Raw genomic sequence first — 14,165 nt, 5'->3', positions numbered from 1 at the left:
TAGCAGACCTACAAGCTCGTAGCGCGCCACTCGGTGGCGCGCTATGAGCTTGTAGATCTGCTATTTTTCAATAGCTAAGCATAACATAATGCTAACACCAAAATGGGTTCCCGCCCAAAATGCGTTAATATCAGTAAGTATGTATGAAGTTTTGTTGATTGTTGAAAAATGTTTTGTTTTGTTTGGCTGTATAACGCATCAGGTTATGTTTCTACATGAAAGTAAAAAGAAGTGTCTTTGCCAGATGGCATCAGTCTGAAAAAGGGCAGTATATAAACCTCATGCATTCCAGCCCAGTTCTGACAGTAGGCGTCACTCTGAATGGAGCCTGTGTGTTGTTTGGTTACCTGTAGTGCTGTGGAAACAGAGCAATATTTGTCATGGTCCTGCAGGGTTTGGTGAGAGCCAAACAGAGGCTGGTAGCTGTGAGAACACTGCTGTGGGTGCGAGGGTCCCCTCCTGCCATAGAAGGCGGACTGGATGGAGATGGTGGTGCGGGGCGGACAGCGGACCGAAAGGAAGTCCCCGTCACACGCCTGCTCTGTGTAATTCCTTAGCACCTTGGACAGGTAACCTGTAGTAAGAGGAGACGCCAATGGTTACCATGGAGACACTAGTAGGTTTACACACAATGTGATCTTTGCTTTTCATCTGTCAACAGAAGCGTTTGGGCTCAAAAGGACATTTTCACTCAGGACCAAACAAAAAGGCAGATACTGCTTTCATAGGCTGTGATTGGGTGACTTAATGTAATGTCCCTGAAGTGAAACCAATAAAAAAAACAAGCTTTCTCCGGTAGAACAGGACAAATCAGCAAAGCAAATCAGAAACAAGCCGATACATTACTAGACACTCATTGCTTCAACTCGTCCGGGCTAGACTACTCTGCTCCTTCCTTCCTCCTAATCCCTCATTTCATGCTAGTGCCACATGCAGAAAGGGTTGGCACGCAGCGCTATCTATTGTTTTTAAGGAGTGTCTCAGTGGTTGTCACACTCCCCTCTGAAGGCGCAGGGTACATTTAGCAATATCAACCGCATCTCCATGGACCATTTGCAATGTGGCATATCAACAAGCCCTGACAGACAACTGCTAACTTTTCTCATGGCTCCGGGCCTAGAATACCACAACAACACATAGATGCTAAAGCATTAAAGAGTCTTTAGCGGTTGGCGTCACGCCTCGAGTTACTACTGCAGAACAGACTGTGGGTGTTGAGACACAGGCTTTCAGCTAAACCATTGCATTGTTTTTTTTGGTGTGTGAGCCTCTTTTCAGATGCAGTTTCATGAAGTCACTACAGAGAGTTGCTAACAAACAACCGTGCATTACACAAGGAGGTATCTAGCCCGACACGTAGAGAGTTGCACTGAACCTTGTAGGATAGATAGGTCATATACTGTATGTCTGTGCACTCTAATACCTCTATCCTACTGCTGGATATGGCCTTTGAGAGCCATCAGCCTGTCAGTCAATGGCCCAGTCAGCCAGCCAGCCAGCCAGCCAGCCAGTCAGCCAGTCAGCCAGCCAGCCAGCCAGTCAGCCAGCCAGCCAGCCAGCCAGCCAGCCAGTCAGTCAGTCAGTCAGTCAGTCAGCCAGTCAGTCAGTCAGTCAGTCAGTCAGCCAGTCAGTCAGTCAGTCAGTCAGTCAGTCAGTCAGTCAGTCAGTCAGTCAGTCAGTCAGCCAGCCAGTCAGTCAGCCAGCCAGCCAGCCAGCCAGTCAGTCAGTCAGTCAGGAGAGAGCTGAGAGCCTCATCACAAAGCCACCATTAACATTCCAGCCTTTGAGAAGGGAAGCAGAGATAAAGGAGAAAGGTTTTTCCTTTCTTCTTTTTTCTTTGGCCAATGTCATATAAAGTCTTTATTTTTCAGGACCATTTAGTGACAACGAAGCCTTTATGACAAAAGTCTTCCTCACAGACAGGCTTTCACTCAAAATGTCCCATGCTAGATACGGGTCAAATGGACCGAATGGATTTGAATATTTTCTTGGCTGGCAAAGGGCAGGGTTAAATGTCCTGCCTACTACCAAGGCGAGGGTTTTAAATCATTCACTGCATCCTCATGATCTATCCCTGCACTAGCGACTCCTACAAGCAGGTGTCTGTTCAGTGGCCGGGCCTAGTTCCATACGTATGGAACTAGGCAGAAAAGCAATTAAGCATTAGAATAGCGTGTAGCATGTGTGAAGTGAAACTCCTGTGTCGGGAGCCACAGGTTAGTTTTAACCTGCCACGGGTTAGTTGTAACCAGCCACGCATGTCGGGTGCGACAGTGTTGTCGGACTAATGCCTGTCGGACTGTTAGTATGTCTAACCAACATATGCACCCCGAAATGACCTAGATGTCACGCGTATCAGAGTAGACACCTGCTCTCCCTAGGACCAACTGTAGGAGTTAACAATGACAATGGACTAGAATACATGGGGAATTGCCATAATGACTACACTGGGAGAAACAAAATAAAAAATCACATTTGTGTGAAGTGGGTAGGGCAGTATTTAAATCACCCCGATGACGTCTTATGTTTTCATTATAACTACCCTAAAAATTACATCATAACTACCCTAAACAAAGTCCATAGACTTGGCTTGCGACGGAGAATGTGTAATTAGGCTCTAAACAAACATTAAAAGTCCATAGACTTGACTCCCACATGACGTCATTTCGGAAAGCCATGCATTGGAGAAGCTAGCGCCCCTCAAAAATACAAAATTAATATTTTGTTAGACTTGATAACCAGAGACATATAGCTGAGAAATCAAATAATTTCATCAAATCAAAGAGGTCATACTTTATAATATTCTGAGAAAATAGCTGCAAGCTTTTTAGGCCTTTCCACAGCGAGCTCAGCTGCCTGGCTAAGTGCTCTGCAAACACATTTACGGACAGTCAACACACACGCACGCTCACGCGAGTCACGCCCACTCATAAACTGAACACACTGTGATTCAGTTACCTTTATTTGGTCTGTTGGGGCTAAGCTAGAGGTAATAAGGTTGAGACTGCGTTCTCTAATGCACACACGTGCGCGCGCGCGCGCACACACCACACACACACACACACACACACACACACACACACACACACACACACACACACACACACACACACACACACACACACACACACACACACACACACACACACCCCTTATCGCCATGGACACAGTTGAAAGGATGAGGAGAAGCGAGCGACATTCTCAGGCTTCAAAAGGTCAGGCACACTCTAAAAGGGGATGGTTATTAAAGCGCTATGGCTCACAGTAATAGGTTTGCACCTGTGACTGGACTGTGAAACATGAAGTTAAGGCCAGGCTGGTCCAAGTCTTATTTAAAACTCAATGATAATTCCTTATCCGGATGCAAATCACACCTAGGAACGCCAGCTACAACACATAAATAAACATGATGCCAGCTGATAAAAAAAAGACATCACTGGTTTTAGGGCCTCGTTGTGCAGAACACTTGAATACCAGTAACTTTTTTATTATCATTATTTATTTTATTTTAAAGGATTTTGTCGCCCTAACAAGTTGCTTCCCCCTCCTTTGTGATCTCATTCTCACAACACACAGGACTGCTGGCATGGCTTTGCCTGCCACATTCCACAAAGGGTGAGAGGGAACTTGGCATTCCCCCTGACAGCGAGACCACACACACTCACGCACACGCACACGCACACGCGCACACACACACACACACACAGCCGGGAAAAAAAGACACAGCAACACAACATAACGTGGTAGCAACATCAGCCCAGCGGCAGAGGAGGTGAGCATGCGATGTTTGTGAGACGGTATCACGTTATTAGGGCTGGTTCGTGGTGCAGTGCCAACGCCTTGAGACACCGTGGGTTTCACCGGTCTTCCATCCGCAGGGTTGTGGGAGTGAAACCATGGCAACGGCCACTTTGGGGTTACAGAGTGGGCGAAAGGAGATAAACGACAGAATTGACACAGACGCGCAGTGGAGAGCACTCTGTCCTCAGGCTACCTCCAGCAGGTTCTGAGAGGTGATGGGCGGGTCAGAGTGTCATTTGATGGAAGGATCCTCCAGCAGGCGCGTACGGAGAGCCACAAACACACCGATATGCCTTCCTCTCCACCCCTTCAGAAGAGGATTGTGGGTAAAGGCAAACAGATTATCTCACTACTAGGGCCCTGGGGCCCTTTCTAAAGAATATGCTTCTTTCTTTCTTTCTTCCCTCCTTTCGCCTAATCTCCCTCGCGTTCTCTTCTCGTCTTCTTGGAGTGTCACCGTTGCCCTCCGCCCTCCCAACGCACCCCCCCCCCCCCCCACGCCCACTCTACCTTCACTCCTTCTACCTTCTGCCTTCACTCTTGCCTTGTTGACTGAAGCCTGCTTTCAAGGCTGACAATCAGGCGGGGTTAAGGCACCTGTGTAAACCGCCCGGCCAATGACAGGTGTCCCTCAGAGGCAGAGGGATTGAACAATGCCCGGTTGGAACACCCAGGCGTCTCTCCTTCTTTCTTCCACGCCCTGCTTCTTTTCATGTGGTCCCCGACTCCTTCCCCTTAACTAGCTCCCTGCCCTTTCCCTTGACAATAGCGCCAGCCTATTATGTCTGCTGGCTTGTGTATTGGGTCAATAAAAGACAGGAGGTTGCGGTTGACACACGGTACCACTGTATAAACAGGTAAACCTCTCGTGCGAGCCGTTTTGAAAAGGAGGGTCTGGAGGGCTCAGTTAAAGCGATTTGTTTTACAGGTAGGGCGCGGACAGACGCCCACACAGAGGGTATCATGCCCTCTAAAGCCTCTGGGGTCTTGTGAGATGAGTTAAACCTGTCGATGGGCAGGGATGTCCACATCTCGGTTGTAGTGAGGCTTTTCGACAGCGGTGGAAGAAGTACTCAGTTTTGTTTTACTTAAGTAAGTAAGAGTCTTAAGGCCTGGGCCGTGGCTCAGCGGTAATCCAGTCTGGCAGTGTGCCGCGGGTTCAACTCCCGATCCCGACGGCCCTTACTGCATGTCACCCCCCCCCCCCCCCCCCCCCCCCCCACCATCTCTCTCCCCATTTCCTGTCAGCCTACTGTCTATCCCTCCAAAGAAAAAATAAAAATAAAGGCGAAAGCCACAAAAAACATTTAAAAAAGAGTCTTAATACCATGATATAAAAGTACTATACAATACAATACAATATAATATAATATATTATATAAAGTATTGACATCAAAATGTACTAACGGTAGCAAATTAGTCTTTCAGAAAAAAGCAGATCTATTAGCTCAAAACGCGTCGCATCACGACACGATGTGAGCTTGTAGATCTGCCATGTTTGAATAGCCTAAGTGTAAAATAGGGCTTAAGTGGTTGTTTGTTTCGGTACAAAACTAACGTTTTTGAATAATTGTAGTGGTGTAAAAGTACCAAGTATTATTTGCCTCTGAGATGTAACGACGGGCTAGTAAAAGTAGACAATTGGAAGCACTCAAGTTAAGTAAAAACACCTCAAAGGCGTACTTAAGTACAGAACTTGGGTACATGCACTTACTTGTACTAACTTTCCACCACTGCTTTCGGCTGGGTATCATGTGACCCTTCGGCCAATCGTAAAGCTAAAAAGCTGAGGCCCCTGCTGGCAATTAGCTCCTCATTTGTGGTCATGTGATGGCTCTGCGGCCTGACCTGCCACTGCAAGGGGTCAGGTTTGAAAGAGATTAGTGACAGTTTGCTGTGTTGTGTCAACATGAGAGAGAGAGAGAGAGAGAGAGAGAAAGAGAGAGAGAGAGAGAGTGAGGGGGGGCTGTCAAGAGAAGGATTTCCTCCACAGGAATCTCAGATTAGATAAAAACCTGATGCAGATCAGACACTGACCAAGTCCAGCTCAGGGTACACTACTGCTCATGCGTGTACATGCGGAAACAGGACGTGCGTGTATCTGAGTGTGTGTGCGTGTGTGTGTGTGCGAGCGTGTGTGTGTGTGTGCGTGTGTGTGCATGTGTGTTAGTGTGTGTGTGTGTGTGTGCATGTGTGTGTGTGTGTGTGTGTGCATGTGTGTGAGCGTGTGTGTGCGTGCGCGTGTGTGTGTGTGTGAGAGAGAGAGAGAGAGAGAGAGAGAGAGAGAGAGAGAGAGAGAGAGAGAGAGAGAGAGAGACATTCACCACGTGATAGGTGAGACATTCACCCACGCATCACACATTACTACAGAGGAAAGCATAACAAAAGCAAAGAGCTGATGTCAAAACCTTCCTCCCCCAGACAGAGTGTCCTCTGTAGTCTCACCTGGCCGTCTCCTCAGGTGGGGGACAGGCAGGGAGGAGGCTCTGTCCTCTGTAGTCTCACCTGGCCGTCTCCTCAGGTGGGGGACAGGCAGGGAGGAGGCTCTTCTCACTAATTCTCCTCATGCTCCAGTAAGCTGAGTGTTCAGTGTCAGCTTGGAATGCATACGATATAGACATGCTCTCCTCCGGTATGAAATGGAGGGAGGGGAGAGAGGGAGTGTCTGCGTGCGTCTGTCTGTCTATCTGCTGGAGGATTACTCACTCAGCTCAGGGTTTCCCCCTGTTATTTGAAAGATGCCGCCTGCTCCTATTGGACGGCCCTTCAGATTGAACAATGCACTGTGCCGTAAAGGATTAATGACTTATGATTATGTGGTACGTAAGGCTACCTGTGTAACCGAGCTGCTACTTCATTGGAACTGGCTTGTATAGTCTTCCAGTGAGTCAGGTAACTTGTTTACAATTAAATCTGTCATGTCTGAGGTGTGTATGCAGCAACACCTGAGAAAGCGCATACTGTATCATACGCACGCACGCACACACGCCGCACGCACGCACGCACGGCACGCACGGCACGCACGGCACACACGGCACGCACAGTATGAAAGTCCTACTGTTCAAACAAGACTTTGTCTAAACAATAATAAGCTCTCTAAAGCGATCGACCCACATGCAACGGAATAGACATTTATCACACCTGTAACGTATGCTTCAAAACACCCACCGCAGAAATTCAAAGCATTTTTTTTGAAAACCAGAAAAGAAAAAGGAATATATCAAAGTCGATGTCTGTTTCATCTCGGGCACATTAGGCATTTAGGCATTTACAGCTTTATGACTTTATTGCTGTTATTTTAAGAAAATTATAGCCGCGTCAAAAACCATCAAACGATCGGAGAAGCTTGTTGCGGCAGTCCCATCGCTGAAACAGGAATTCCCTTCAAGTGGCGATTACTGGGAGAGAGAGAGAGAGAGAGAGAGAGAGAGGGAGAGAGAGAGAGAGAGGGAGGAGAGGTTTCCCTCAAAGACACAGGCCGCGAATACACACTGAGAGAGAGACTCCCAAATGAGGAAAACCTACCCCTAAGGACAAAAGATGGAGATGGGAGCTATGGGTGACGGAAGTGGTAGAACAGGACTAACAATGTACAAAAGACGGGCATAGTGGGAATGAGAGATAGGCCTAGTATATGGAGAGAGAGAGAGAGAGAGAGAGAGAGAGAGAGAGAGAGAGAGATCTTTAAAAAGCACAGCTCCACTGCTTGCAGGATGTGGTTGGCAGAGGTCCGCAGGGCCAGAGCCCGGTGGCTTTAGGCCCTGTAGTAATTACTACCACAGAGAGAGAGAGAGAGAGAGAGAGAGAGAGAGAGAGAGAGAGAGCATAGAACATGACAGAGATATATGTACAGCAGCCAAGCCTCTGCAGTCACATACGGTCAAAGACTCTGCACTCACCCCTTTTAAGGCCTGAATCTTAACTACTTTAACCCTGGCGACAGCGTCCCAATCTTGGGCAAGTCATCATAGGCGAAAATAAACAAATAAAATAAATACATACAAATACTAATATTTTCTTTCACCCCCCCCCCCCCCCCACCCATAAAACAAGAAAAAGAATCCCAGATCTACAAGTTGACAACGCATCGCACAGTGGGCTTGTACATCCGCGATTTTCGAAATAATTGAGAACATTTTTGTGGTTAAATGGTTAGGCGGTTAAAGCTAAGCATAATGATGTGCTTCCAGAGTGAGGCGCGTTGACGATGTGGGGTTGAAAGAGGACATTAAATGAGACGCCATGCAGACACTGTGAGAGAGACACCACGGAGACAGAGCACACACTGCTATAGCAGCGTCATACGGTAGTAGAGACACCACGGAGACAGAGCACACACTGCTATAGCAGCGTCATACGGTAGTAGAGACACCACGGAGACAGAGCACACACTGCTATAGCAGCGTCATACGGTAGTAGAGCTGCTATAGCAGCGTCATACGGGAGTAGAGACACCACGGAGACAGAGCACACACTGCTATAGCAGCATCATACGGTAGTAGAGACACCACGGAGACAGAGCACACACTGCTATAGCAGCGTCATACGGTAGGAGAGACACCACGGAGACAGAGCACACACTGCTATAGCAGCGGCATACGGTAGTAGAGACACCACGGAGACAGAGCACACACTGCTATAGAGCGTCGCGGTCCCGCCTCCTACCCTGGCCCAGGAAATGAAACCCAATGCATTATTCTCATAGACATTTCGTAAAGTATTTATTTAAAGACGGTTACGCCGCGGACAAAGCCAACTCGAGTCGTGACAACTCATGACAACACAAACAATATTTTGGACCAAACAAATAATTAGAAAGAAGAAAAAAACGGCAGGTTACAACACTTTTTTTGTTGTTTTTCTTCTTTGTAATTATTTGTTTGGTCCAAAATATTGTTTGTGTTGTCATGAGTTGTCACGACTCGAGTTGGCTTTGTCCGCGGCGTAACCGTCTTTAAATAAATACTTTACGAAATGTCTATGAGAATAATGCATTGGGTTTCATTTCCTGGGCCAGGGTAGGAGGCGGGACTGCGACGCTCTATAGCAGCATCATACGGTAGTAGAGACACCACGGAGACAGAGCACACACTGCTATTGCAGCATCATACGGTAGTAGAGACACCACGGAGACAGAGCACACACTGCTATAGCAGCATCATACGGTAGTAGAGACACCACGGAGACAGAGCACACACTGCTATAGCAGCGTCATACGGTAGTAGAGACACCACGGAGACAGAGCACACACTGCTATAGCAGCGTCATACGGTAGTAGACACCACGGAGACAGAGCACACACTGCTATAGCAGCGTCATACGGTAGTAGAGACATCACGGAGACAGAGCACACACTGCTATAGCAGAGTCATACGGTAGTAGAGACACCACGGAGACAGAGCACACACTGCTATAGCAGCGTCATACGGTAGTAGAGACACCACGGAGACAGAGCACACACTGCTATAGCAGCGTCATACGGTAGTAGAGACACCACGGAGACAGAGCACACACTGCTATAGCAGCGTCATACGGTAGTAGAGACACCACGGAGACAGAGCACACACTGTTATAGCAGCGTCATACGGTAGTAGAGACACCACGGAGACAGAGCACACACTGCTATAGCAGCGTCATACGGTAGTAGAGACACCACGGAGACAGAGCACACACTGCTATAGCAGCGTCATACGGTAGTAGAGACACCACGGAGACAGAGCACACACTGCTATAGCAGCGTCATACGGTAGTAGAGACACCACGGAGACAGAGCACACACTGCTATAGCAGCGTCATACGGTAGAGAGACACCACGGAGACAGAGCACACACTGCTATAGCAGCGTCATACGGTAGTAGAGACACCACGGAGACAGAGCACACACTGCTATAGCAGCGTCATACGGTAGTAGAGACACCACGGAGACAGAGCACACACTGCTATAGCAGCGTCATACGGTAGTAGAGACACCACGGAGACAGAGCACACACTGCTATAGCAGCGTCATACGGTAGTAGAGACACCACGGAGACAGAGCACACACTGCTATAGCAGCGTCATACGGTAGAGAGACACCACGGAGACAGAGCACACACTGCTATAGCAGCGTCATACGGTAGTAGAGCTGCTTGAAAGAAAGCTCTACGACTTACTGAGGTAAAAAAAAAAAAAAAGATAAATCCCCTATAGCGTTATCCTCTTTGCCACTAAGCCATTTAGGTTGAATGTAATAAAGAAATGGCATTCTTTGACTACATATAGTATACAACAAGACTAGTCTATACTACTTCTACTGTTCTATGTGATTACTCTGGCGTACTTGCAAATGGTCTACTTACACTTACAGTATGCTAATGACAGATCTACGCTGCTTAATATTCATTTAAAAGTCATTTATTAATTGTTGAATGATCACGCAGATACTCACTGTTGAAGCCTGCTGACACTGCACTAATATTCATGCTGTTGATAGTCGGCACTATAACCATTCATATATTGAATGGCAATAGATGTATGTTAATTCTTGTGTTTATCACCCAGTTATTCAGAGACCCAGTGCACATGTCCTGTGTCTTAGGCTCTTACTGCTGTCACTACCATGACATCAGAATTTGGCTATTTTGGCTATTTTGGGTGAGATTTGGTGTAGAGGAGGAAAAGGAAGGGGCCAAGGGTAGAGCCCTGGGGGACCCCAGCCAACAACGTACTGTAGGGTTTTTAGTTGTTAATCTACTTGCAAATCAGTCGGCACACTACAAAGAGTGCAAGGGAAGTCGACGGCTGTATACTGTATTGACAGTATAATGGCTGACATGTGACAGCTGGCGCAAGCTAATTCATAAGGTGCCTCCAGACCAAGCAAACTTGTTCAGAGTAGTCAAAGACTACTTAAAACTGTCTGATTGCAACAGACTAGCATTTTTTAAAACCAGTCGCCCGACGAAACATTATTTTTCCCCATGCAAATTGCATAAAGCTTATTATAAACGACTTTGGGCTAGTTTTCCTGTAACATAGCTTAATATTCATAGTTGCCCGTTGCTTTAGTTTGGGCTTATTTCTGAAGTGTAGTTGCCTTTTTTGGGCTTGCTTTCATGATTCATTTTGAAAACAGCGGATGTACATGTAGGGCTCAAGTGGTGAAACTGATTGATTCTTTTGGGCTTGTTTTCATAGACCTGGTCACTTGTTTCACTCACAGAACCTGGCAACACTGGAGCCTCTGCAATGCATCCCGCAACAAAACAAAACACACAGCATTTGTTTCGCTAGCTTTGCTTTGGAGTTGATTTTGGTATATCAATTGAGAGTTGAGAATAATTATAGTATCTAGTATTTACCCCCTCATCACTACAACATGGATAGCGTCGGCTACCGAGGGTCGCCAGTAGGCGACGGAACATGTTCGGTTCTTCATCAACGGGTTCCGACGCGTCGGCAAGGCGATATGGACGGCAAGCGACGGGAGCTTGTCATCGGGAGTCTCCTGCCGACAAGCTTGTGACGCTTTCAAACTGGCCGACAGCTGACGGTCTGTGTAATGTGGAGCTGCCTATACACATACTTGTGTGGTCATCATAAACTCACACATGCATACTTAGTTATACAGACACAGTTAGGGGATATCAGTTGTCTGCCTGGATTTAACCCTGGCAAAGAGTTCAGTTTGGCAGGCGGTGTATACTGTATTTGGCCTTTTTGTCCCAACCCAACCCATCCTTCTGTTCAGACCTGAAACACAGTGTTTGTTTGACGCTGCGCTATGAGAACCAACTTATCCCTGATCAAACAGGCTAATAAAAACAGGACAATTGGGGCAGAAATGGGTGAAAACAAAGGCGAGGAAGTAAAAGAATAACAAAACAAGGGAAGGTTATGGGAAGCGGAAGAGATTAGGCTTGTGAAGACTGAACATTGACCGAAAGATTACTCTTGTTAACGGCAGGAAGGATGAGGGATCTGTCTCTGACGCTCAAAAGTATGTCTAGTAACTGATACCACAGCAGTGACAGCACCTTATGCTCTGCTTTATTTTTCCAGCAAGTGTTTGTGTATCTATGTAATGTATGTATGTAGGCTATGTGTGCTAGCGACCGACCAAGATATGGCTACCATGCAAACACATCTTGATCATACGTTCTCATGTTTTTGTTACATATAGGCTCGTTTTACTTGACCAGAATGTCAAGAATGTTATTTAGATAGCATGTTATTTAAACCCATGCTAGGTTCACGGTTTACCCGGTATCCCATAGTTTACCCGGTATCCCATAGTTTACCCGGTATCCCATAGTTTACCCGGTATCCCATAGTTTACCCGGTATCCCATAGTTTAATTGTATGAGATGATGAGGATGAATTGAGTGGAAACAAGGACCCCTAAAAACCGCTAATAAAGTATTCAATCAAAACATGATTTCACTCTAATATTCATGTTTAGTTTGTCTTCTCTGTGTGCATGTCATGTCCCCAGAGGGACAGCAGTCCTGCTGGGGCAGCAGCAGCAGGGTCCCCCCCCCTCCCTGTAGACTGGAGCCGTAGCAGCTGGAGTCATTAATGCCGGCGGAGACACAAACAAACACAAACACTCTCGCTTGTCTGATCGCCTCCCTATGCTTGCAGCATCGCTGACTAGCTTATCTTCCTAAACACCTACAGGCATGTGCCCACACGCACGCACGCACGCACGCACGCACGCACGCACGCACGCACGCACACACACACACACACACACACACACACACACACACACACACACACACACACACACACACACACACACACACACACACACACACACACACACACGTATGCAAGCACAGGCACAGATGCATGCGTGCACATAAATACCTCAATCACATTAACGCTATAACCTCAGAAGTCATTATACCCCCCCCCCCCCCACCTACACAGGGTCTATTTATTTGTTCTTGGCGTATGAATCCAATAGCGACGTAGCCCGGGGCGCTGACATGGGCTGTATGTGTGTGTTATGACCAGAGTGTCTTAAAGAGACTACACAGTACACACACACACACACACACACACACACACACACACACACACACACACACACACACACACACACACACACACACACACACACACACACACACAGGAAGGAATGGGGGGGGGTAAAGACTTAAGGAGAGACGTAAGGATGGCAAAAGACAGATTTAAAACACAATATCGAACTGAGACAGCACAGATTCAAAAGCAGAAAGTGCACAGTTGAATCTAATTTGGAAACTAAAACAATATGATCAATATCAATATGAACTAATGAGTTTCTAGTTCATGCATAGATGCAAAAAGACAGTGTGTCAAACGTACTGTAACCACGTATGTTCTTTATCTGCCAGTCGAGAAGGGATTGAGGAAATAAAATCATTGAGAGAGAAAGAAAAAAAGGGTGCTGGAATGGAATAGAGTGCTCAGAAGAAGAGAGATGTCACATGCTAAGTCAGACTGGCGGAAAGAATTCATGCCCTGGAGGAGGAACACATGGTAACCACAGCTTCTCTTGCTTCTTAAACTCCCAACTCTCACCTGACGAAAACAAAGCCACGATGAAACGCTTCAGCTTAAAACAAAACCACACGAAAGGCCCAGGAGTCGGACCGACGTTCGTTCGGAGCCTTGCCATCTATGCAGACTTTACTTTATTTAGCCTTTTGCACACTTTAGCTACAAGGCCATGTGTGATATTCCAATTTATCACATAATATATACTGTGTAGATGATTACAAAATATCCACCTGTGAATCCATCCTCTAAGCTCTTCTCTAGAGGGTGAATGAATCTATGATGACATCTGCTGGGGTCAGAGATGGTGTAGGTCTCACAGCGGGATGGTGGACCCTTCGTCTGCACCCCCCTCCCGAAACACAAACAGAGGGTCCAACCCCTGGCCTCGCCTGCCCTCTACCTGTCCTGGTGACCCTTGAGGGTCAAGAGGCACTGCCCTTACGGCCCTGCCCTGCCCTGCACCGGGCACTTTCACTCTGAGATTTAGTCTGTCTGTGTGTGTGCGTACGTGCGTGTGAGCGAGCGTGCGTGTATGTGTGTGTGTGTGAATGTGCTGCATGCGTATGTGTGTGTGATCGTCGATGGGACACAGGGGTGAAGGGTGACTGTGAAAGTGCATCAATGTTCCTGGAACACACTTGCTGTTGCATGTGTGCGTCTCCAGATGCCCACAATACAAAACCCAGACAGACAGAAAGAGTGAAAGAGAGCGGCTGAGTGTGTGTGTGTGTGTGTGTGTGTGTGTGTGTGTGTGTGTGTGTGTGTGTGTGTGTGTGTGTGTGTGTGTGTGTGTGTGCGTGCGTGCGTGTGTGTGTGTGTGTGTGTGTGGAGGGGAT

General features: G+C 47.2%; 1 protein-coding gene across 1 annotated transcript in view; it reads right to left on the bottom strand.

The window, feature by feature from the left end:
- The window catches only part of eva1aa (eva-1 homolog A, regulator of programmed cell death a), a 124,377-nt gene that overhangs the window by 98,905 nt on the left and 11,307 nt on the right, over window positions 1-14,165 (bottom strand). Inside the window, 1 exon segment of the mRNA XM_079526831.1 lies at window positions 348-574. Within this exon segment, the coding sequence (XP_079382957.1) occupies window positions 348-574 (227 nt within the window).

The sequence above is a fragment of the Electrona antarctica genome (genome assembly GCF_951216825.1).
Source record: "Electrona antarctica genome assembly, chromosome: 17".
Classification (NCBI taxonomy): domain Eukaryota; kingdom Metazoa; phylum Chordata; class Actinopteri; order Myctophiformes; family Myctophidae; genus Electrona; species Electrona antarctica.
Note: the sequence above shows the minus strand (reverse complement) of the source record. Positions and strands in the feature narration are given on the sequence as shown.